Source organism: Cheilinus undulatus, linkage group 11 (genome assembly GCF_018320785.1).
Source record: "Cheilinus undulatus linkage group 11, ASM1832078v1, whole genome shotgun sequence".
Taxonomy (NCBI): Eukaryota; Metazoa; Chordata; class Actinopteri; order Labriformes; family Labridae; genus Cheilinus; species Cheilinus undulatus.
Genome location: NC_054875.1, coordinates 45,812,725 through 45,839,629, shown reverse-complemented (window position 1 = coordinate 45,839,629; position 26,905 = coordinate 45,812,725). Strand labels below are relative to the sequence as shown.

The window sequence follows — 26,905 nt, the reverse complement described above, 5'->3', positions numbered from 1 at the left end:
CTTTTCAAGTCCAGCCACAAATTCTCTCTCGAATTAAAGTCTGAGCTTTGAAACAAATATGCACCACTTGTAGGACTTGGAGTACTCTGAGTCACAGTCAGCTTCTTGTACTTCTCTCAGTTAGGCCAGCCAAAGTCAATAACAGGAACTTAACCTTTACTTTTAACAAAAAAAGCAAACATCTCATCTCCAAAGTGATTACACTTAATGCTCTAGTTTCTGCATGTTCACATAAGGCAGAAAGCGAGAGCGTATCATTTTGGAGCTGTTGCTAATCTCTGAGGGCTAACTGTGACTGACTGGTCTCATTAATTATGCCTGGTGGCTGGTGTTAATATGGCAGCCAGCTTTCAGGTGGGAGAGGGGAGCGATGAGAGGGAGGAGAAGGTCAGGAGAGGAGGAGGAAGAGGAGGAGGGACAAAGGTGGAAATTGAAGCCTTGCAGTCTAATTAAGACTGGTGTTAATTTCTTTTCACTATCTCTGCGGCCAAAAGGAGCTGTTCACCATGGCAACAAGGGAACAGCCAGGGGAAGTGAGTTGCATTAGGAGGTATGCAGTGTGTGTTGCAAAAATACCAGCACTGTTACAAACTCCATTTAACTAAGCAGGCGTGTGCAGCAGCTACGTCTCTGTTTTACATATAATTTACATTTCTGACCTAAATACAGCTCTACAACAGTTCACCGGTTAGCCATGAGTTTGTACCATAAGAAACTCAACACTTCTAAAGGGTCATCTTGATTTTTTAAGAAAAATCCAGAAGGACTGCATGATCTCTTCATGTTTGATAGTTTTTTAATAATGCCTAAATTATGGAATTGTCTCATGAAAGCTTCTAAATCTTGTAAGATTGTGTACAGCAGTGGTTAGAACGGTCATCTCATTGCTAGAAGATTCCTGATTCAAATCCCAGTCAGACAGGGTTTTTCAGTGCAGAGTTTGCATGTTCTTGTACATGCATGCGCTGTGTCCAGGTACTCCAGGTTCCTCCTACAGTCCAAAGACATTCTCATTAGAGTTAACAGTGACTCTACTTTGTAAATACTTCTTTTCCGTCTTGCAAATTCATCTTAAACTGTACTGGAAGGAATTATCATTTTTAATAAGAAAAAACGTATACAAAATAAAGGAAAAAGGGGGATTTTTTGCAAATAGTTACAAAATAATTGCCATAAGAACGATGTGTAGAGCATAACATCTACGCTGCAAAAGAAGTACTGAACTGGCATTTTGACAGACATGTCAATTTAAAGAAACATTGCACTTTCAGAGTTAAAAATTGCAGTAGGACATGTTTGATTCAATCTAAGTGTTATTAACTGCCCAGCCTTAGTAGCTACTCAGTACTCAGTACTTAAAGTAAACTTAAAATTAAATACATTTTATTTTTACTTGAGTACATTTTAAGCACTGCACTTTTACCTGAGTCCAATAGTCCTGTATTTTTCCTCTGATAGTTTCTCGGTTTTAAATCTGTAACTGTTTATTGTGCTGCTGTCTGTCTGCCAGGACAATCTTGTAAATGACATTCTTAGTCTCAGTGGGGTTTTCTTGGTTAAACAAATTTAAATGGATAAATGACAAAAACAGACGTCCTAGATGCTAGAGCTGAGCATCTTGTTGACTTGTCTCACGATTTGATTCGATTACAATTTTCAGGCTGTATCACAAAGCATCATGATTCATCCAGCGCCTCCTCTGTTTTCTATATTAGTGCACATGGCTAAAAGTAAAAAATAATACAGGAAATAAAGGGTATGTCACTTTATCCTGGTGGAAATTAGTCAAAATGCAGTTCTGAAGATTTTCTAAATGAAACAATGATAGTCAATGTATTATTTTTGGTGTAATAGATTTTTTGAGGAAAATAAATCTGTATCATCCAAAATCTGTACTGGCAGATCAGACCATGTAAAAAATGGAAATTAGAATCAGTACACTGGTTGTTAAATTACTCCAAGAGCACACAATTGTTTAAAAAAGAGGTACGTTTTCATAGATTTAGCCTCTTAACAGTGCTCTCAAAGTATGCAAGAATGATGGATCTAACTTCAAAATGTCCACATTTTTCTCCTGGTGGAGCATGCCCAGTTCAGGGTCCTTCCACCAAAGCCTCCTAAAATCCTGTGGGAAACACTAAACTGAAGCACTTTTAACAAAGTGGAGTTCTCTTGTTAATTTTGTTTTGTCCTTGACTGGTCTTTATATTTTGTGTTCACATAAATGTTATTTCACACTGATCTTCAGTAACCTATGTAATTCTGTTCCACTGCATCATTCTTGTTCTATGTCCATCCATCCATCCATTTTCTACATCACTTATCCCATTGGGGGTGGCGGAGGGCCTAGAGCCTGTCCCAGCTGTCATTGGACGAGAGGCGTTCACACCTACGGACAATTAAAGAGTCACCAACCCAACCTGATGAGCATGTTTTTGGTGAGAAGAAGCTGCAGCACCCGGAGAGAACCCACAAATGCACAGGGAGAACATGCAAACTCTGCACAGAAAGGCCCTGACCGGGAGGCAAACCAGGGACCTTCTTGCTGTGAGGCAACAGCGCTAACCCCTGCGCAGCCATGCAGCCCCTCTTATTGTATGTGCCCTATGAAAACAACCTTAAAACAAAAGCATACAGAAGTGAAGTGTATTTTTATAGAAATGATACATATTATGTGGAGCTATCAAAGTTTATTACCTTTAATTAGTTAAAGGATACACACGGAGTGAGTAAGTTCATTATTTTACACAAAGACAAGCTCAGATTTGATATTCACAGAGTAGAAACAGAGCTGTATTTGCTGTTAAATCTTTGACGGCATGGCAACGGTCTAAATTCAGCTTCACTAATTAAGACTGAACATGAACTGTACTACAAGCACGTTCTGTTTCCCTCATCAAACCAATTAAAATATAAACTTTTCTTATCTGAAAACCTCATGCACTTTATTGAAGTTTGAAAGGGAAATATCACGATATGTTTGTGCAGACTTCATGTCAGTGTGCAGGTGGGTGTGTTGATGGGAGGCTGGAGGTTACAATGAGCCACCGTACATCACCAGACATCATCTTATCCTCTGTTTTTTTCTTCAGATCGGAAATTACACACAATTAAAAACATAAGATCATGAAAGAACTTCTTATGATTTTCTCTCAGTTGTGACAGAAAATCTTCAGTTCTTTATGAAACAATAACTGCATGGATAATGCATTTACACTCTGGCATAGAAATGGTCTGTTTTTTTTCTGTGATCTTTTCACAAATGACACATTTTCTTCATTTGAAACCTTTACAGAAGATCATGACATACCCAGATCACACTTTTTTAGGAATTTTCAGATACGTAGTCTCACAAAGAATTGTTTCCATCATTCTCAAACCCACCACCTAAGAGTCAATTAGATGTGATTCTAGAGCTAGACCCCTTTGGCAAGAAACGTATATCCACAATTTATGCGTTGATACAGGGACTGAGGCAGATATCCTGGGATAAGACGAAGACTGCATGGGAAAGGGATTTGGGAGTGGAGCTTTCTCAGGAGGCATGGGAAAAATGTCTAATCCGTATACATACTTCTTCGCTGTGTGTACGGCATGGGCTAATTCAGTTTAAGGTGCTCCACCGCTTGCACTACTCAGCAGAAAAAATAGCCAGAATATTCTCCACAGCTGACCCTGGGTGTCCAAGATGTAACTTAGCTGTAGACCAACCTCACTTGGACATATGTTTTGGAGCTGCCCTTCTCTAAACAGCTATTGGGAACATATTTTTAAGGTATTCTCTCATATGTGTAAGCAGAAGATAACACCTGATTTTCATATAGCCATTTTTGGGATACCGCCCCTAAATTGTAACCTCACAAATTTGCAGGCAAATGCACTGTTTTTCGCATCATTGTTTGCTCGTAGACATATTCTTCTTAATTGGAACTCCACCGAATCTCCATCATTTGTGCAGTGGGTGCGAGAGGTGCTTTCATTTTTACCTCCAGAAAGGCTCAGATATAAAATCGGTAGGAAACGCAAGAACTTTGCTCTGACCTGGAGCCCTTTTATAGATTTTGTAGAAGGTGCTACCGAACTCCCAAACGTTGTTTGTTGGGAGTTGATTGGCATTTTTTTTTGTTCTAGTTTTTGTACTTTGGTGATCATACATCATTGTCAGCTGTTGTCCAAAGGGCTCTAGCTTAACGTTAACTTCTGGAGCTTAGCTTCATGAACTTATCTGTAATAGCTGAGATAACAAAGTTTGGCAGACGTTATGCTGAATGATTCAATGTAAATACTGTAGCACCAAACTACCGGAGAGACACTCTTGGTAAAGATGGTAAAAAAGGCCGTTATATTTTTGTCATATTCTGAGCCAAAAACCTCAACTTCAGCGGCACTTTGATGCTGATCCTCTATCTTGTGGTCTAAGATTGTGATGGCAACGAGATGCAGTTTATCATGTTTGCACTGGGACCTGTAAATTTTGGCTTGTAACTGAAGCTTTTTATCGACCTTCTGGACAATAAAATGATTAACATATCCCTCCAATGTGTAGTTCAGACCCTTTTGGTGGCTTTTAGATGATATGTGATCTTTCTGTCTCCAAAAATCATCCATGGCCTCCAGTGAAAGGTCTCCTACTGTGACAACTGCAATAGCGTCTGTCAGTGAATGTTCATTGTTTGTCCGAGTGAGTGGAGGGGGCGTGGCTTAGCCATAGGTCAATTGAGCTTAGGTTATTTTGTTGGCTAATTTTTACCTAAAAACCGACTAAATCATGCAGAGCAACTGTATTGATCTCTAGTGCTGTTAAGCCTAGCTTCACCAAATGTCAAAAATACTAAAATATCCCTTTAAACTGATGCACAGTGCATTATTAGGTTGATACTGATTGCACTAACTATGGATTAATTGCATCTTCAGCATTTCAAATCATTTTCTGGTAAGCTTCATTTTAACTCTGCATTTCCACCATGATAGAGAGAAAGTGCATCATGTCACTAAAATAAAAAGTGGATATCTCTTTGCAAAAAGGAATTAAAGACTGCAGATGACAGGACCAAACTTTTGATTTAGAGCAGTACTTTTGAAAATTGCTGATTTTGAAAGTGCACCTTTGGCAAAGCAAATAAAGGAAATTAAGGAGTGTGATTTTCATATTCCACAGCATGGGATAAAGGCCTAAACATGCATCAGATGAGGGCTACGAAAGTTCACATTACCCATCATGCATTGCTGCTGTAAGCAGCAGGTCATTACTCTGCCGAAGCCTCTGCTGTTGACAGGGCAGCTCACTTGAAGACATCCCAGAGCTGATTTTTGTGTCTCTATTGTTTCTGTGCCATGTGCCCGCTGCTTCACCCACATGTGTCCCTAATATAACCTCCAGCACAGATGAACAGTTGCTTACTCACCACACACAAACACATACACACAGAGGTTTGTGATAGGCCAGGGTCAAAAGGAGGGTAGCACACAGACACCAGAGTCCTACCAATTCCTGTCAATTTAGGGGTTTTATAATGACAGAAGAAGGAGCTCTTTGAGATAGCAGAGATCACCCAGGCCTGATACTGGGGGCCTCCGCAATTAAGCCGTCCCTCCTTCAACAGGCGCACAGAGACGATCAGACCCCAGATGCACAGGACAGCTCTCGTTCACACAGAGTCTGTGTGAGTAAGAGGGCCAGCCATTGGTGCATCTCTCCTCCTCCTCTCATGGTCCTATGCTGGGACAAATTGTGTCTGTTGCTGCTAATAGAGGACAGAGGAGACATAGAGAGTTCATTCATCCATCTGGTTTACCTAAACATACCGTTTCCCATCCCACTATGAAGCTGAGAAGAGCAAAAACAAGCTTGGTTAATTGGAGTCATTTCCAAGTCAGCTCAGCTCAGCCCAGATTATTCTTCATCTGAGGTGATCAGTGTTTACTGATTAGATGTTTGAGGGTTCTTCTAAACTAATCAAGACATCAGTAGGCATCAGAAAGCATCAATTTTGGTGCTAAAAAGAGCATTTGCAGTGAGACAACAAAAATTGCTGACTAAAGGTGTTTCATTTGCTCTGGTTCTAATCTTGAACCATTTTGTTCCATCGTTATCTACATTCTGTTTTGTCTGTGTTCACATGAGGACATTTGTAAGTGGACAAAAATAAATGACGTGCAAGGAGCTGCCTCTTTAATAGGTCAGAATTTTGCAGTTTATGAAAACATACAAAGTATACAGGTATGCAACTTTGATAGTACAACCTGAGATAAATATATGTGAAATCAATCATTCTGAGTCACAAATAATTCTCTAACAAATTAAATAAATTAAACTGCATGAGGAGCAAACTTTCTGTAAATTGCTTTACATGTCTGCACTTAGAAAACAACAGCAGAGGAAGGTATTTAACAGGATCAAAAACAGACAGTTTGTTTGCACAGGAGTTGCATCCTCCACAGGACTAAGTGTCTAGTGAGGAGCAGAGTGAGCATGTTTTATGTTTTTTACCTGCCTGCATAGCAAATTTCCCAAAAGTTGAATTTGAAGTTAATATAGTGTAAACTATCAATTAATTCTTGATAGTGTTATTTCTCCAAAAATAAAGTAAAACATTGATTGCTGACCTGGGGGCGATGTCCAGGTAATGTCTATGTGAGGGAAATGCTGGATGCTCATTATCTTTGTAATATTTCTCATACAGAGAGCAGCCTAATAGGAAGAAGAAAAAAACACTTTTCTGAAGAACATTCGGGTTTGCCTGTGGTCACTGACAAATATTTGTTTGGCTACTGTAGCTGATTTAATCCAAAAAAGCTCAGTGCTTCCTGCAGTTGGGTAGAATTGAGGTTGGTCTGAAAAAAAGCTGACAGAGACGCACTTTTTAAATCATTCTTGGTACGGCTGTTCGGTCCAAACCAGAGCGAATGAACCAAATCAACTCAGCAAATGGACTCAAGCTCATAACCAAACCAAAACAGGCGTGGTAAGGAAAGCACCCAAAGACTCTTTTCATCACTTTTAAAATAATTGATTATTTAAAATCAGCCCCTGTAGACATGGAAACTGGGTTGGATGGGATATGATCTTAAATTATTCCTTGTTTACAGTGCCTATGAAAAGTATTCAGTGACAACCACAGCGAATGTGAATATGTCTGAAGTGATTGGAGTATAAAGACACCTGTGTCTGGAAGGTCCAGTCACTGGTTAATCAGTATTCCTGGCTACCATTACATCATGAAGACAAAAGAACACTTCAAGCAACTCATAAAAGGTTATTGAAAAGAATACGTCTGGGGACAAAAGCCTGGATTCAAAAACATTTCCAAGGAACTGAGCATCCCCTGGATTTCAAATAAATCCATCATCAAGAAATGGAAGAACTATGGCACAGGTGTAAATCTGCCTAGATCAGGCGTCCTCACAAACTGAGTAAGCATGCAAGAAGGAGACTAGTGAGAGAGGTCACCAAGACACCTATGACTACTCTGAAGGATTAACAAGCCTCAGCAGCTGAGATGGGAGAGACTCTGCATACAACAGCTACTAGCCAGGACACTTCTGGACTAAAGCAGCTGCTACACTTTCTAATTTGCTTTCAGTGTCTATCCTGGTGACTGTGTCTGTGGCAATTCTGAATGACTAAGTCACCAAAGTGGGTTCTACTAGCTGGACTGACAGCTGCTAAAAAGATGCTTGCTGTCAGGTGGAAGCCACCCCACTCCTCATCATCAGGCAATGGGTCTTGCCTTTTTTTGGATGTTATCTAGCTTGATTTATCAACAGCTTGAATAAATGGAGCTGGTAAGTATAGTCTAAATAGCTGGTGCTCTGCAGCCAACTCTCTGAAAGACCTTTAAAAGTGAATTCTGCTTATTAACTGATCTGTTTTGAACAACTTTACTTTCCTTTTACTCCATGATGTTCATGGTATTAAAATGGAAACACTGATGCTCCTACATCTTTGCTCAAGGATTTGTGTTGGGAAGATCTGATCTGGGTAGTGTTCTTGTTATTCCTCAGTATACAGACATAAAGTTGTCATATGAGCTACATTGCTGCTTACATAGCCTTGTACACTTAAGGAACAGGTGGTTTTTGCTGTTTTTTTTCTGGGGGGTTATTTTCGTTCCTTCATATATTGTATTTTCTTTTTTTATATATACATATCTTACTGAGTATTATTTCCGTAAGTGTACAATAAGCTTGTTAAAATCAAATTAAAAATTTGATCACAAAAAAAAAAAACAAAAAAAAAAACTGCTGTCCGGGTTCTTCATCATTCAAAGCTTTATGGGAGAGCAGCAAAGCACTGTTGCAGAAAACTCAGATTAAATCTGGACTAGAGCTCACCAAAAGGCATGTGGGAGACTCCATGGTCAAGTGGGAGAAAGTTCTTTGAGCTGATGAGACCAAAATGGAGCTCTTTGGTTTTCAGACATGACGCTTTGTTGGGCGACACCAAACACTAAACATCCCCACAAACACACCACCCCAACTGTGAAGCATTGTGATGGAAGCATCATGCTGTGGGGATGCTCCTCGGCAGTAAAGGGTAAAGGGTAAAGCGTAAAATTAATGATACAAAATAAAGACAACAAGGTGAATGTTCTGGAGTGGTTGAATCAGAGCCCAGACCTCAATCCAAAAGAGAAATTGTGGCTGGATTTGAAAAGGGCTGTCTACGACTAAACCCCGTGCAACCTGACAGAGCTTGAGCTAAGAAGAGCAGAGTTAAATTGCAGAGTCCAGATGTGCAGGCCTGACTGAGACCTATCCACACAGAGTCAGAGCTATGATTGCAGGTGATTATTTACGCAGTCACTTATTTTACATTACATCCTTTTATTTAATTGATGGACTTTGTAGAAGTACATTTTCACTTTGACATTAAAGAGGGTTTTTGTAAAAAAAAATATATTGACCATGAATGATTTATGAAATAAATAAAACATAAAATTGATAAAATCAATATCCAAAGGAATGATTACTATTATATTAACAACTTGATTGGTAAGGCTGCTGACTTTTGTCATTAGATCAAGCCTGGATTTGTATTTATCCTGTTTATCACCAATGATCAGTGGCACGCCTTGTTTTAAAGGCTCTGCCTCAAAATGATCCAACCTCGCCTGTGTGCGGCTCTAGATGAAGCCAGTGAAAAGAGGGGGAAGCAGTCATCACATGTACTTGACACCACTGTCTAGATAGCAACTATTATTAGTCCCAGCAAACCACTCAGCACTTCCTTCTTTAACTGGAGTCTCACAGTCCGTTTGCACCACAGAGACTGTTAACTGTTCAGCATGTTCAGAAGGTGCAAACAGTGACAGCTAGATCAAAGAAATCAAGGCTTAATCTTGACTTAAGATAAGACAATAATGAATATAACTGCTAGGAACATTGCACGTATGCAGGGAAAGAAACATGATAAATGTCTGTATTTCAGACGTTTATTTTCTTTATTTGGGACAACATAGAGAAGGGTGCAGACTGATAAAGCACAGAGGAGCAGTAACATCCTCTCCCAGTGCAGAAGACTTAACATTATATTCGGTTTGATAACCTCACGAAAAGAAAATGTGATTACTGACCTTATTCTAAATAATTTGATCATAGTGCTTAGCTGGGATGTAAACTGGCCTACTTCATTCTCATTAACATGCAATAGTACTGACTAGTTTAATAAGAAAAAGCCAAAATAGTGGTGCAGACATAACATGGGACCGAATCTTAATGTGCAGCTTTAAAATGTTAGGATTGCTTCAAAAGAAAAAAAAAAAAAACAATTTTATCAAACAAAAAAATCTCGGTTTGACAGAAATTAAAGGGGAAAAAAATTAAGACTGTTCATTAAGTGTCTTCCATCCTAAATATTTGTGCAGCAAAGTAAACTCAAAGGACTACCAAGAGGACAGTTAAAGTTGCTATTTTTCATCTGTTAGAAACGTTTTATTTTAGCTCTATCATATCAGGGTTAGAGTTAAGCATGTGAAGTAACATGAGATACCAAATTCAATCATTTTCCTTCCTTCCTTCCAATCCACCTAAATTCATCCATAACGCACATCTAAGCACAACAAAAGCTGACCAAAGTGCTGCACAATACAAACATTATACCAATGAAAAACATAACAGAGCAAAAAGACTATTTTAACTGAGTATATTTAGTCTCTGGGCACATATTTAAATGTCATTGATCGAACCTTACAATCTGGTGTATAATGGTTCAAATGAAACAGGTCGATATTAGCAATAAACTATCAAAAAATGATTAATAAGACATAAACTGAATAATTTTAAAAACACACGTATAAATGGTATGCAAAGCCTGATGGCTGTGTACAGGAGAGTATTTTATATTAAGTGTGCTTTAAATGTACCTCAGTTTTAAACCATACTCCCGCAAGCCAGATGGGCGGGTGCACAGCTAATTAAGCTAATTAAAAAGTGTCCTCTGCAATTAACTGAACGATGGATTTTTTTCAACACAAGTCTGTTGAATAACTTTCATTTAACACCCTCATTGTCAGTAACTTCAGCTCTGTGAGAGTCAGAAGGACAGAGCTACACTGCACTGGAGAGGACAATGAAATGTAGAACAAGTCCCAGGCTTGATCTGAAGAAAAAAAAAACACAACAGCCCTTTGGGTATCTGAACACGCAGTATTACAGTATCCTTAAGTGGGTGGCCACGAGGCTTCCTGGAAGGGCGCACAACCAGGCCTCATTTCATGGTGAGTTATGGACAAAATGAAGGAAAATTGTGAGCTTTGGTACATTTAATAGATTTATAAACATCTTGTAGTAAGACAGCTCCATTATGAAAAAAATCCTGAGATTTATTTTCATTGATAGTGAGATTACGACTTGTATGCACAATTTTACTGATTTTACAGCATATTCATCACATGCATTTACTATACTTTATTTTACCGTACTTTATTTTATTACATTACATTGTTTGCTATATTCTACTCCTTTCTTGACAATATTCAGTAAGAATTATCAATTTACTTGTACCTGAAATGTTACTTTGAAATTTTCAAATTCTCATTCACCCTTATCCTACAACACACAAAAACACACCACTTGTGCCTCTGCTCTCAGAACAGGCTGTCTGCTTCACCCCTTTTTGTTAACCTGCTGTTCCTCATGAAGCTTCTTGGTAGTGTCATCATGAAATGAAGGAGTGTGCTTTTGAGCGGCAACAGAACCTCTGACAATGTTTTAAAGTAGCCACAGGAGTAAACTTTTAACTGGAGAATTTTCCAATAAATAGATACAATGCTGTACAATGAAGTTTTCAAAATTGAAATGTTATTTCAACAGCTCTAGATATTATACTATAAAACAGCACAATATGATTTGATCCAAGATACGATATGAAATAAGCTGTACAATATGATACAATATTAGATAAGATAGTCGATATGTGGTATGATACAATACGCAAGATATGAGATAGAAGATTTGATATGAGATATGGCATGATACAACTGTTACTGTGCTGTCTAATACAACACAATTTGAGACACAATACAAGCTCCAGGCTGCTGTGCATTAAGGGGCTGCTTTTTAGCATATTTGTATCATTTTTCTTAGCTAATTACAATAATAATAGAGTTAAAAGTATTTTGCGTTTAAATTTAAAAATAATTTAACATGAATAAAATGTGTCCAACTGCCTCTTGAGAAACCATGTCTTTCAAGGTATGCAAAGTAAGGCATTGAAAAGGAAACTGTTAAGATTAAATGTACATTATGTTGATGGATTTAACCAATTGGAACTAGTTCTCGATTCCCATCCCTATGCTCAGCACATATTAGATATTACAGAACATGTTGAGTGTTTTAACAATGTTGTACCAACAACAACTGCTGACACTTGCAGCTGAAAAGTCACCAGTTAACATGGTCATTCATTAAACTGTAACACCAGTCTTTGATGTGAGTTTTGTTGTCCGTGCCTGTCAGCAGTTGTGGACTGATATTCTACTGATTTTTTCAACTCCAGGTAGATGTGTATGTATGATGTGAATTCAGGGATATCAACCATTCCTGAAGTAGGCTACATTACTTTAGTTTAGCACAACAGGAATATATGTTGGGTCTGGCTTCCTCATACCTGACACTGAAGAATTCTCAGTGAGTCTTAAAAATGTTCTTTTCGGAAAACTGGCTGAGTAACTCAGGGTTGTTCAGACAGTGTAGGCAGTACATCAGTATGTCAGACACAACACAACATCCTCCTGCAGCATCTGTGTCTGAGACAGCACACAGAAGAAAATACTTGCAATGGGTCTGAGGTTGAAAATGCACTCAAAATGTTGAAAAGTATGGTTAAAAATACTGATTCTAGACATTTTTAAATCAATCCCAAACAGCAGAAATTAATATAAGCAGTCTGACATGAATCAATTTTTCCTAGCAGAGATAGATATGATATGATATACAGTACTAGTTAGATTGTCTTTTTGTCTTTGTCTTTGACTCCAAGTGCTGCATACATACAGCAGCCACCACAATTAGGGCCCTATGATTTCTGCGTTAACGGAATTGCGGAATTAGCCGATAAAAATGGCACTTACAATTTAACACAGAAATTGCAGAAATTGAATGAATTTGACTGAAAATCGGTCTGATATGAGGAAGACAGACAAACAGCAATGTATGGAGAAAGACAAGGACAGAACCGTTGCAGTCAGGAGTAAAACACAATGCATCATCAAACTGCATGCACTGTTTCAGACTGCGAGAGTAAAGAAAAGTTTATGTAACAGGTTCTTTTAACCATTTAACTTTAATGTGACCTTCTTATTAAGTTACTTTCACTTTGTGTTTGAGAGAACAGAAGGATTTCTTCATTTACATTATAAACATCAATTAGGACCCAGTATGATTATACATGTGGGTGTGTCTTAAAATGTTGGAAATCTCTAATTGTTACACCTGTTATAATAATTTTATATCAGGGTTACCCAAACAATGGCTCCTGGGCCAACTGTGGCCCTTTTTCAGTAAATTTAAGGTCATTTCTAAACTAAAGGAAATTTGTGTTTGGTAGATTATTTCTTTGTTGAAACAATGATTCTTGGCAATAAATTTTATACCGTTGGAAAGGCTTTTTATCACCCTTTTAAATGGAGCCACATTTGTAAGGAACATGCATTTGTGGGGTGAGCAGCAGAGCTAAGTGTGTGGGTTGTGCCCATGAAAAATTTGCCAAATCTTCTCTGCCAATGCCAAACAGCTGATTCTGCCATTGACTCTTGTTTGGTGTTTGGTGGATTGGATGATTGAAGTGTGAAGAAACAAGACATATTGGCAATTTAACAATTTATTCATCTAACAAACAGGAGCCTCAGCAGCATGTGGAAGAACCATACACAGCCACAACAGCCTGGCTCCTCCTCCTCATGCTGGTCACCAGCCTGGTCACACACTGCTGTGGGATGGCATCCCATTCTTCAACCAGCATTTGTTGCAAGTCAGCCAACGTGGTTGTGTTGGTCACTCTGGCATGAACAGCACACCCAAGCTGATCCCACAAGTGTTCAATGGGATTGAGGTCAGGACTGCTGACAGGCCATTACATCCTCTCCACTCCCAAATTCTGGAGGTAGTCTCTGAAAACCCCGCTCTGTGGGGGCGAGCGTTGTAATCTTGGAGGACAAAGTTTGGTCCTAACCTGGCACCTGGTAAACCACTCATACACAGCATTTGGGAAAGGGCAGAGCCTTTGAAAAAACTTGGAGGGTGATTGGATGAACGTTCTGTCTGTCACATCTTTACAGGTCAATCATAGCAACAAAACATGTGACATAGCCGCTAACGTGTAACGCGCCTGCACAAGGCAGCCAACCATGGTGACTGCAGACATGTGAGCACACGATTTTTGTTGTTTTTGAAAACAAATCAACTCATTGCTGTGAAGAAATGTCAAGTTCTGATAAAACCAGCGCTTCAGCAGCATCCACACTAATGTCTTCCACTGCAGTTGCACCGGCCTCTTGCTGCTGCTTGCTTAAGTCACGACTCTGCTGTGCACAAAAGTACTGCTCCCCAATGCTGCTTGGTCCTGTTACTTTCTAACTGGGCCCAAACGATTCAGATGGGAGCTTTGCAATATGGATTTGCCAGTGAGAAACACGGAAACGGGCGTATCCATATGCTTTGCAAGGTTGGGTCGGTCCCAATATCTGGGAGATATGAGATTGCCACTGGTTGCAGAATCTCATCTCGATATCTCTGTGTTGAGATTGCCTCCAATGATGATGAGCCTTGTTTCTTCAGTGAGGGAGATTCCGCCTCACACCATCACACTGCCTCCACCAAAAGATGTAACTACATCAGTGCAGCAATCAGCATAGCGTTCTCCGCATCTTCTCCACACTTTGACCCTATGATCCAACTGCTGTAGGCAGAATCTGGACTCATCGCTGAACATTACATCCCTCCACATGTTCAGGTTCCAGTGCACATGTCGCTGAAGGGCAGTCATGGCAGGCCATGGCTGCGTGCAGTCTGTTCCGGATTGTCTGGGCAGAGAGCCGTCGGCCATATCTTCCTGCAAACCTTGACCGCAAATCTGTAAAAGACAGCCTACAGTACCTAAGTGCTGACAGGGTGAGGAAACGGTCACCCTTGTGTGTCGTCTTCTTGGGACGCCCACTTCCCGGCCTGTCTCTGACATCCCCCATTATATGGAACTTGGCCTTCAGTTTGGGGATGGTACTAGGGCTCACTCAAACAATGCCGCAACTTGGTTTTGTGGAAACCAGCTTGAAGTTGCCCTATCACACGGGCCCTATCTAGATCAGTCAAACGTGGCATGCTGATTCTTGAAGCAGACATCTACTGACCACTGTAGCAGGGTCCATGCTCACAGATGCTGCCAATCAGGCACCTGATTGGCAGCACCTGGGGGTAACAGAAGCTCGAAACAAGAGTCAATAGCAACAGCAAAACAAGCTGTTTGGCATTGACAGAGAAGATTTGGCAAATTTTTCATGGGCGCAACCCACATACTCAGCTCTGCTGCTCATCCCACAAATGCATGTTCCTTACAAACGTGGCATCATTTAAAAGGGAAATAAACAGGCTTTCCAACAGTGTAAGATTTATTGCCAAGAGGGATTGTTTCAACAAAGAAATAATCTACCAAACACAAATTTCCTTACTTTTGTGCTAAGTTTGTTTAATTAGTTAACATTTCTTCCTTTTACATAAACAAGACGCTCTTTTTTATGGTAAAATTAGTGGAAATGTTAAAAAATGGAATTTCTAAAAATTAATAGGGAAAAAACAGAATTTGGCACAAAAAAAACGGATTTTGGCAAAAAATAATACAGATTTCATAGGGCCCTAAATAATAGATAAGAAAAAGAATCGACAGCCACATGCAAACCCACAATCCACAAGTACATGGGGTAGCACATACCAATAATGAGGCCCATAAAGAAAAAAAACACAAATGACATATCTTGCACGTACCTGTAGTGCACAGATTTTGAGATGTCTCAGTATGAAATTTTTAAGAAACATACCCATTGCCATAGCCCTCATGTTTGTTGAATGTCAGCCTCAAATGAGCAAGTGGTACAGATAATAGATGTACACAAGCTTATAAGCAAAAATAGTATATTTTCACAGTTTGCTCTGGCTTTCACCTCATTGACCCAGTGTCCAATAGATAGTAACAGACATGTAGGTATCAACCTCTGTAATCCATGATGTTACCAGCTGCATGGGAGGAAATAAAACAAATAAAACACACAGGACATTCACAGCTGAGCTCTGCATCTGCTGTACAAGTGCCTCAAAACAGAACTGTAACATTGTATCATCTACTGGAGCAGAGACACACCTAAGAGTCCTCTAAACTTGGACACTGTTAGAACAACAACCATAAAGGAGATAATTTCAGCAGCTATGGCATGAAATCCTTGCCAAATCGTTGAAAATTTAACTTCATAAGTTAGTCTTTAATGTTGTCCCTTTCTGCTAATATACACTTCCATGTCTGTACATGCTTTACTGTTACTTCTACTTTGTTCATAAATTCTGGCTGCATAGAGCCTTCTGAAAGTAGAGATATAGCTGCTGGTTTCTTACCTGTTATGTACTCAACATTTTTATTTCAACTCTATCATGTTGCTTCACGCCTGAGAGATCGGCTGAGGAATACACTTGCTGCCTCTTTTTCTCACACACACATATTTGCACACTCACACAGCCTATCTGTGTATCGGTGAGAGTATAAACACAGCGGCTGTCTGATCAGCTGTTGCTGCAGTCAGGTCAGACCTCGCTCAGCGTGACACAGACAGAAAGAAGGCAGGATGCTGATTTAAGCTACAAACACAGCATCAGCATCCTGAGGAGTTTAACACAGCCAGGCGTGGATTTCTAAACACAAGGCCAACAAGTAGGAGGCGAGAGAAAAGACTAAGGAGGAGGTTTGATCTGCAGAGACACTGATTGTAAAAAGACTGGCACACACAAAAACATCTACGCCCCTGCTGTTTAAATGATCTGCCATCATCAGATGTTTACATCCTGTACAGCTATAGACAGTCACCTCAAGAGTTCTATTTGTTGTTTCCTCTGAGAGGGAAAGTTAGAAAGCACATCATTGCCATTTGAAAACTTTCAGAAAAAAGACTACCATTGGTGCCAGTGGTGGTGTTTGGGTGTAAGAATGGACGCCATGGTGAGTGCGATCTACGCATGGTTGGAGAACCCGATGAAGTTTGAGAAATCTCATGGAATTAAAAACACCCTGGACACTGACATCGTCCCAAAGTCACATCCTTATAGCTCTCTGCTTTTCACCTACAAACCTTTGATCAACGTGCTCAACCAACGTTACTTTATTTCCATCCCATATGAAGAATACAAAAAGAGAAGGTGCTCTAGGAACAACGTGCCAGATCCACCTGGCCTGTTCGATGGCCATGTCTGACCCACGTATTTGAAACACAAGAACTGATTGTGTACCAGCACATACTCTTTCATGATAATGCCTCTTTCCCTTTCTCTTTCTCCGCTTGCTGCAGCTCTCTCACTCTCTCTCTCTCTCTCTGTGACTGTCCAACCAATAATGTTATGGTCAGACAAGAGCTCATAGACTAAGCAAGAACTGACAACTGACTGGAGGGTGTCAGCCTTAGCCATAGTGGAGCAGCCCTTCTCTTCTGTGATTTGGGTGAACAAAGATGGGATCCTGGTCTCCTGCCTTAATTAACTCATTAATTTAGAAAGGCAAGAGTTAGCTGGAACTCACATTTTCAGACATTATTTCAGTTTTGTTAAACAACAACGAACACAGACATAAGCTCAGTATGCTCAAAAGAAAGCAGGACCTCTCTCTTTTCCTCTCTGTAGTCTAAACATTAAAAAAGCTCAGATAATAAACAGACTTAACAGACCTGCTGCTGCCCAGACACAGAGACACAGAGGAGAGGGAGATCTCTGCACAAGGATCCCCATCCCTGACTGTGATACTCCTGATCTTAATCTGAATATGAAATTACCTGGGTCGCCAATCCTCCCACAGTCATTGTTTCTCCACAGCTATCCTGGACTGTATCAACCTGCCTGTTCAGCCCAGATCCACTGACTGAAGTGCATTAATGGTCTGTTTTAAGATTACAAAAAAATATGGAGTTATAAACAGACTAGACCTCTAAATACAGCTCAGAGAAAAGCCCATTTTCTCTCCTTTCATTCATATCTTTGAGTCATCGCACTCCACTGCTCTCTACTGTCAACAAGTGCTCTCTGCTTTTAAAACACTGTCAACATGCAGGCCAGGGTTACTCACACACCAGCAATGAAGAAAAATCTACAGTACAGCGTATAGTGATTCACACTGCAGCATCTTGTGTACAGCAGCTAAAAAATAACAATCACATATCTGGAAAATAAAGATGAATCTGCTTAAAAGTATAGCAGAAGCCTTAAAGACCCTAAACACAGGACCAGACAGAGACTAGGGTGCATGTCTCTTTTTCTAATAGACATTACAGTTAAAGCATCCTTATGATTTGCAAACGAATCACATTTGCTGGCCAGTCTACAAGCATACAGAGGGCTGTGACATAGAGACGGCGCAGAGGCAGTAAAAATCAGCATTGATCAAACAAAATCCTAGTTCTTTCTTCACGTCTGTACTGAGGTTTTGGTGTGTTTCTGACTTCATTAGAGTGTCACCACTGTGAAAACAAGCACAAAATCGTATCTATTTATCTGTATCATTACTTTGTTTAAGCTTAGTTTTAGTTTTTCCATTTGAGTCCATCAGTGTACATCTGTGATTGGATCTTTGTGTGAAACTTTGTTTTGTAGCTATAACGGTCAGGATCCCTTCACAAAGACACTTTTTTGATCTCAGTGGGAATAATTCTGAAAAAACATAAAGAAAATAAAAATAGCACAACAAAACCTTTAAAAAATACCCACTACTACTCAGACAAAGACCCTCATACAGCTCTGTTTACTGGGAAATAAATGAGCTGGATGACTAATACCAGCCAGGGTCATGTTTTTCACAGATGTTGTAACAGAGGCATCATTTCAGTCATTTGTTGAGTTTCTGCTTCATTCCTTTTAAATCTGTTTTTCCCTCTTAATGATTTTATCTGAATAAAACTTTTTAGTTAATATAAAAAAATTTCATGTATTATTTTGGCTCAGCTTTAAATTAGTGAGTGATTGAATACGGACTGTGCAATTAATCATGAATGAGGTTAAATCATAATATGGCCTGCTGCAATTTTCAAATCGCAGAAGATGCATTATTTCTTTAACCTGAAATTTGTGACAAAATACCATACCAATTTTTTAAGTTTTTTTTTTTTTTTTTTTTTCTTTTTTGCAGCAGCAGCAGCAGCAGCAGAGACATTATGCATTACATATCATGCAGTTATTTTAGTGGCATATTTTTAGAATAGTGAACAAAAAAAATCTATTTTCTTAGCATAGCAAAGCCTACAAAAAATACCTAGTACTGCTTAGCCAAGCTGGAATAAAGATCCTCATACAACTGCTTTTTACTGCTGTGAGATAAAGCTGGATAACTAATATCTGACACTGTCATTTTTATTTCAGTTGTCAAAACAGAAGCATCATTTCAGTCACCTGTCGTGTTTCTGCCTATTAAATTGTATTTAGTGTTTCCTTCTATTGATTCCATCTGCATCAAAATAGGCATGTGAGTAGCTAGTAAAATCATTATCTAACATGGTTCTCTTTCTATTTTTCTGTCAGCAAAGTGGGACATGCAGGTAAAATAAAGACTGTGTCTTTGTGTAAAACCACGAACAGGCTGTGCTCTGTGTTAGAACAGGTGTCTGCTGTGGCTCTGTGGCTCTGAGCCAGACAAAGTTATGTAGTACAGCTTGAGGCCACACACACACTCCTTTTTCCTTAGGCAAATAAGGGCAGCCTAACAGAGACAGGGTACTGGGGCTGGGCAATAGATGTAATTTTTAAGATATATGTCAAGCGATACATGGAGGAAGATGTTATTGTATATCAGTACAGTTTATGCTGATGATGATTTAAAGAATTTAAGGCCTAAAGCTCAGTAAAAAGATTGATCAAAGTGCAAACCACTATGCTTAGAGATGTTGGGACAGCTTGTGGCTTTCATTGAGGTCATTGGATAACTGTGATGAAGACCACGAGCCAAAACGGATCAGTCTAATAAAGTTTTTGACTAAACTACAAGCGCTGCAGGAGCTTTCTGTTTCCCTCAACACTGTTTTATCCTGCCTGAACCTTGGAAACTGGGGAAGTTGTGCCAGATATTCCTACTTCAGCTCTCATTAAATAAGAGACGTGTGATGTCAGTATGTAATCTTGTTTATCAAGATGTTTTTAAAGACACATCACCTATACATTAATGAAAAGGGGGCGCTAAACCTTTATTAATACTTTCAAATATTAAGTCTTTTTCAATATACCTACAGCCAGACCCGCCTACAGAATTGGCTGGGCCCCTGACAAACCCAGCGAATGTGCCCTCCTCAGTCGGAACTGATTGATGATGTCAAAATTAATGTATTGCATCAGTAGTATCGGTGCTATCCTGGCTAACAGTTACTTCATTTTGGAGCTTTAAAGTGTAACAGGCTATGACTGGGTCAGATGTTAAAGTTATTTATTTGTGCCATTTTTAACCTCTTTTAACTGCTTTTTCAGACCATTTTTCCACTTTTATGATCTTTTTGTATTGGCAATAACAGCAAGAGAAAACAGATCTCCAACCAGGTTGTTCAGGTAAAGTCTCACTTTCATATTAAATCTGAAATACAACAGCTGTTTAGGGATGTAAAGTTGAATCTGGGGATGCATGATATTGGATTTCTGCCGATATCTGATATGCTGATATTTACAATACAGTATTGATACAGATATTTAATCAGAGTTCAGCTCTAAAACTTAAGTTCTTTTAAACCAGCAGTTCTTAAACTGGGGTCGAGGGACCCCAGGGGGTCTGCGAGCCACAGCTTTGGGTCCGCGAAATATTTTTCAATAAATTATTAAAGTAATGCCATGTCATTCAAAATCAAATCAATACACATAGGGGCCGCAGTGCCATAAAACAACCATACTAAACCAATGACTCCCACATAAGTCAGCTTTGGGCCAATAAAAACTCAAATAGGATTGTGAGATGTCACATAAATCTATCACTAGTCATGCATCAGTCACTTTGCTCAGGATGCATTTGGTGTGCAGGTCCAGCTAGCAACAATGGATTTTTATTCAAGCGTGTCCACTTCATCAAGTGAGGCTAGGCCCAAACTAGCAAAACTGAGAAAATATGATGACGGCTATCTTGAATTTGATTTTATTGAGAACAGCGACAGAAGATCAAAATGTGTTGTGTGCTTTATGTGAAGCCATGAAGGCTGCCAAGTTAGGCGTCCTCTGTTGACAAAGCATGCAGAGTTTAAGGACAAAACAAAAGATTTTTTCTGACAAAAGGGTAATGCATACATCGGCCAGAAAACATGAATGGTGAACCTGACCACAGCCTCAGAAAAATACACAGAGGGCTTCTTATTTGGCTGCTCAAAGGATTGCAAAAAGTAGGAAGCCACACTCAATTGGACAAGAGCTTGTATTTAGGTTGAAGAGTTTAAAATACAGTATCTAGGAGTACAAATGGCAGTTAACATACGCTTAATCATATGTGAGGGTTATGTGGGGGGTCCTTGGAAAATTTTCTGCCCTGTAAGGGGTCCCTAGCCCGAAAGGTTTGAGAACCCCTGGGTTAAACACACCATTTAACGTTGGAGGATAAACAAATTAACAAATTTCAGTCCTTAAAACACACTTTAAAGTTTAAGGAAAGATGATGAATAAAAAAAAGACTTCAGCTGACGTATGTTGTAGCTATGTCTGTTGGTCCAGCTTAAAACTGCCAACATGTTTGTTCATTGGGTCAATATTCACAACTGATAGAGGCAGATTTTTATAGCCAAAAAATCGGTTCTAAATATCAGCAGACATGTTCATATTTGCAGATAAAGATAACTCACTCTTTTAGCTAATATCTGCCAATACCGATATCATGCTGATAATACTGGGCGTGCCTATCATTCTCTCCCAACATGCTACTGTGTCAAGAGTACTATACTAAAGACTATTACTGAAGACTATCGTAACCAAGTAAAAGTACAATTACTATGGTTAAAACTTGCTTAATGAAGTAATGAACACTAACATTTTTTCAGCTGTACACTTAAGTATCTGACTGAACTATTATAAAACACATCAATGCTGGCGTTATTTCTGACATTTGGACCCCACCGGTAAAAATCTGCATTTTATGGCTTTTAATTGGCTCAAGCAGACATCTGCTTGAAAAATCTTTTCTGAAAGGTGGGGCTTATGTGATGTTTCTACTTCACAAACTTTATATTAAGATAGAATATTATCACCTATAATCAACTTTACCATTCAGAGATCACTCCCATCCTCTCCTGCTCCTGCCCTGCCTCGGCTCTGAGAGCTCCAGCTTTATCAACGCCAGTGCTGGAGCCAACAGCCCAAACAGGTAGTACACAGGACCACCACGGTCCACCACACTATACAGCCAGCTTCAGGGGAAAAATCCTCCACCTCTAAAGATAACTCTGAGGCAGCAGTGCTGTGGGACTAGGGTTGAACGAGTTTGTAAAATAATCTAATTGCAATTTTTTCCTCCAATGTTGCAATTTGATATGCAACTATTCCTTAACTCTCTTTTATTCTTAAACGAGTCTTTAAAATGATCTGATTTTGATGATTTGGACTCGTATTGCAAATTGGATATAATTGGTGCATTGAAGGGTTTTTGTAATTTTCATATTTAACTAGAAAAGCACTCGGAGAGCACAGACCTCCGCCATTAGCCCTATCTCCCAATAGTGAAGAATCCTTTAAAAATTCCTGGATCCATCCCCATGTGCCCCCCACCACGGCATTCGCCAATTACTCTCTCCCCGGTGGGGTGGAAACATGGTGAGGCAAAACATAGGCTTCACTTCGGGTGGACTGTAATGGTGGAGGCATTGCCTACTGGTGCCAACAGATGCACTGACAGTCTCACCCATGGTCTCACTGGATGACTGGAAGTCATAGCAGAGGGTGAATATTCCTCTATTCCTCCCAGCATTGTGAGTATTCATGCTACAATTCGCTGTGTTTCTCTGTTACGCTCCAACTCGTCTCCTTGACCGGGCGTGCATCTTTCAAACTCTGTAAACTCCAAAACTGTGAATAGCAACACACCAAAAAATACTGCTGGGATTGAACTTACTCATGTTCGCAATCTCCTGGTGTAAAGTGGTATTAGCCCTATCTCCCAATAGTATAGAATCCTTTAAAAAAATTCCTGAATCCAGACAGTGATCCAGATCACTCCCAAAATCTAATCAGTCCTTCCTTATGCCATTTCTGACATTTTCTGAAAATTTCATCAAAATCCGTCCACAACTTTTTGAGTTATGTTGCTAACAAACTAACAAAGAAAAAACTAACAAACAAGCAAACCCACTCGATCACATAAGCTCCTTGGTGGAGGTAATAAGAAAAAAAGCACAAAAATGAAGGTTGGATTTTTTTATAGACTACTGTTAAAAAATTTGGCACTTTAATGACTGCATGATATGTCATGCATAGCAACTCTGCAGCAAAAAAAAAGTTTAAAACTGCTATTTGACGCAAATTTCAGGTCAAAGAAATAGTGCAACTTCTGCGATTTCAAAACTGTGACAGGCTATATTGCAGTCATTCTCATTTTCGATTAATTGCCCAGCCCTATGCGGGACTCTGTGTCACCTTCTGACAAGTGGAAGTCACTGTCACTCCCACCTCATCTGGAAAACCCCGTCCTTTCCCCCCTCTCTGGTCCAAACTGCCCATTTTTTATAAATTTTTAACATTTCTGAAGTGGGCGGAGTCAGCTCTGAGCCGGGGGTTTACTTACACTTTAATTGAAAGAAAAAAAAACTGATTTAAAACTGTCCTCAAAAAGTACAAGTACCCCCCCAAAAGCAACTCAATCACAGTAATTTGAGAAAATGTACTTAGTTACAGTTAATTAGTTCCACCATTGTAAACTATTACAATCACAGATCAATCAGGTACTGGTCACAGAGCAGAAAGCCATCAATCAAAACATCTAAAACATGATGTCTCTTCCTCCAATGCCTTCAATGTACCTTTAAAAAGATTCAATGTTTCAGCAGCAGTGACCTGAAACTCCTTTTACCCAACTGTTTCTTAAGGAACAAGTAGCAAAAGTAAATCTTGTGACTGAGCCACAGTGAAGACTGCAGTTCCAGGCACTTTTCAAATGAATAAAATCACACAAGTATGAGGGAAGATGACTGAGTATAGTCTTATAGATAAGGATATGCTGTGATATCAAACAGGATTCAATAGAATCTTATCAAAGTTCATGATTCTGTTATTGTGACATCCATTTGTTTTCATCAAATAAGCTCAAAAAGTACAGAAATGTGTGTTTGGCAGATCATCTCCTTATTCTGCTGTTTCTATTGACTCTGGTTTTGAGCTTCTGGGACGGTCAGGTGCTGCCAACCAGGTGCATGATTGGCACCTGTTATGTTTAGCAGTGAGGACAGTTTCTGCATATGGCAGTGTGATCAGAGGGTCAAAGTGTGGAGAAGACTATGCTTATGCTGCATCGATAGAGTAACATCTTTTGGTGGAGGCAGTGTGATGGTGCGTGCCAGCATCTCCCTCCCTAGCAAAACAAGGCAGAAAAAGCTGTTTGGCACCGGCAGAGAAGATCTGGCAAATTTTTCATGTGCGCTTTCCAAAGGTATGAGATTGACAGCCAGGAAGCATTGTTACAATAAAGAAATAATCTACCAAACATAAATTTACTTAAATTTTGTGTTAAGTTTAGGAAAAATTGAAATAAATAGGCCCGTATGAGAATCACTTTATCAAATATCAAGGTAATATTGGCCCACAATGCCCAGCCCTAGTGGACACGCAGGCTTCATGACAACAGGACACAGGCACACAGAGCTCAAAGTGAAAGAGGAAGATGCACTAACCGTCGCCTTGATGGGGACATACAGCACGGGTCTGTCCGGTGAGCCGTTCTTGGCGTCCTGCAGAGTCCCCACCGTGAAGCCCTTTGACTTGACCCAGAATTTAAATTTGGCGTTTATATGGTTGCTTCCTTTCTCGTGTAGGAAAACCCCGTTACTGTTCTCCTCGTCCCCCTGGAGCAGAGTCTGTAGTATTTTGTTGTATTTACGCCGGGTCACCGTCTTGGTCTTCCCAGAGTCACCGTACGTCCGCAAGCACCAGTCCTGAAATTCACCGAACATGTCCCCCCCTCCGCCGGCTGCCTCTGACGCTGGAACCCCGCTGCTGGGACTCCTCGGCTGGGTCTGGTGCTGCTGCAGGTGGATGTTGGTGGAGGTAGTCACCACGTCCGTGCCTTTTCTAGTTGTCATTATGAAACGAGTGGTTTTAAATAGGAGATAGTCCTACTCTAGTGTCCGTTAAACAGAAAATAGTCCCACTTTGTTGGGTCAGAACTGGGTTCGAAAGAGCAACGGTCGCTTTCTGCCTTTCCACAAAAGATGTAAAAACCAGTAAAAACCCTTTAAATTTGGTGAAAAATAAACAAATTCGGCCCTAAGCCCTAAATTGACCACTTATATTCGTAAACATGTCTCCTTTTTCGAAAAAATAACCGAACCTAGCTAAAAAGTCTCGTCCGTTTTTTGAATTAACGTCTCAAAATTAGCCGTTTAGATCCCTCCGCCTCCCCCTTCCTCCTCGCCGATAACTGCGCTAATAAAGAGCAGAAGAAAAAAAAAAGAAAATACGCTTTGTATGATGGCAAAATGTAACTCCAAAATGAGCCTCTTGTCAGGAGAAACTGGAACAATGAGAGCTGGAGGCAGACCCCAGCTGTGTCGGACGGGTAGTGCAGATTAGAGCGCCGTGCCCTCTTCAGACACACCTGTAGAAGCGTGGCTCTCTCGGCCTGTCCCGTGGGGGATGTCGGTTACCGCCTCCCCTTTTCTACCACCTCCTCTTCCTCCTTTGAGACACGGACGGAGCGAGAGAAAGAAAGGAGATGCACGACTATCTATATCTGCTTATTCCCCTCTTAAAAAGCGGTTCAGTGGAGGGGGTTCTGTCGCGGGGTCTCCATCACTGTCGAGCCGGGAAAGAAACGTCCCAAAATGTGTGCTTTTAGCTCCTTTTTTACGGTACTATTTTTTGACAGTTATCCTAAAAACCCAGCTCGTTGCTCTCGTCCTCTCTCCTTCTTCCTCCTCCAGGCTCGTGCTGATGGGACACCTGTTTGAATCCGCTGTGCTTCCTCCTCCGGCACCCTCAAAGCACATTAACGCTACGCCTCATTTCCTCCCTTCTCAAACAAACCATCATAGGTGAAGCGCTGCTGATAATAGCCCACACTGGTAGCCGTAGTCCTAAAATATACAAATACGCCAGTGTGACAGAGCACCAGAGCAGCCTGTTCAACCGGGCTGAGTCAACGGGACACGCACGCGACATGCAGCTCGAGCTGAAAAAGCAGGAAGTGTCCAAAAATGACCAAAACGCGCAGCATGCTGCAGACAGACGGCCCAGGAGATGTCACAGAGGGAGTTACTCAAGCTGAAGGCAGGGAAAGTGAGAGTGCACCGCTTAAATAGGCAAAAATGTTTTTTAATTTTACAGAAATTATTGAAAAAAAAGTTTTCCTTATGAGTAATCTGAAAATGTCATCAACTATTACTTCTAACAGTTTCAAGAAAATGCATGCTGTCTCAGTGTTGGACCTCATTCATAATTGTTTAAAGCATAATAAGGTGACCTACATTTGATTCAGCAAAAATAATAAGAAGCTACTTCATTTAAAGTGACATATGATACCACAAAAAAGATTTCATGTTTGTCTAGCATAAAAACTGAAGGAAAAAATTGGGTGCTTCTATCAAAAGAGACTGTTTTCTCTCTCCTTTTTATTAATCTATCTGCAAAGAAGAATCTTATTCAAACAACATATAAGTCATATGCATGCTGCCTGGTCCTCACATAGGATATAAGACTTGGAGTACCATGCAGCCTTGCAATTTTTCACACATTATTGTGTCTTGTAAAGCTGCATGATTATTTGACATGATCATGCAATCAAAGAATCATGACTGACAGAAATTGTGTTCACGGCCGCCCATAAGGGGGATGAGGGGGAGAGCTTTCTGGGGCCCCAAGGAGGTAGGCAAAATCATGGTCCATTGTAAAGTAAATCATTGACAACTATATCTCTCATTTCATTTATTTTTGTCAAAATTTCAGAGAGATTTACATTTTCCTCAAAATGTAAACCTCTTTTTCATAACACAGAATTACCTTGCTTTGGTAA

At 39.9% G+C, this 26,905-nt stretch overlaps 2 protein-coding genes across 2 annotated transcripts in view; one reads left to right on the top strand and one right to left on the bottom strand.

Annotated features, from left to right (window-relative positions):
• The window catches only part of LOC121517790 (nucleolar protein 4-like), a 246,354-nt gene extending 220,322 nt beyond the window's left edge, over positions 1-26,032 (bottom strand). Inside the window, exon 1 of the mRNA XM_041799822.1 lies at positions 24,570-26,032. Coding sequence (XP_041655756.1) covers positions 24,570-24,977 — 408 coding nt within the window. The 5' untranslated portion in view covers positions 24,978-26,032. The remainder of the gene's footprint in view (positions 1-24,569) is intronic.
• LOC121517796 (tubulin alpha chain-like) overlaps positions 1-26,905 on the top strand; it is a 1,079,624-nt gene that overhangs the window by 634,697 nt on the left and 418,022 nt on the right. The window lies entirely within an intron of this gene.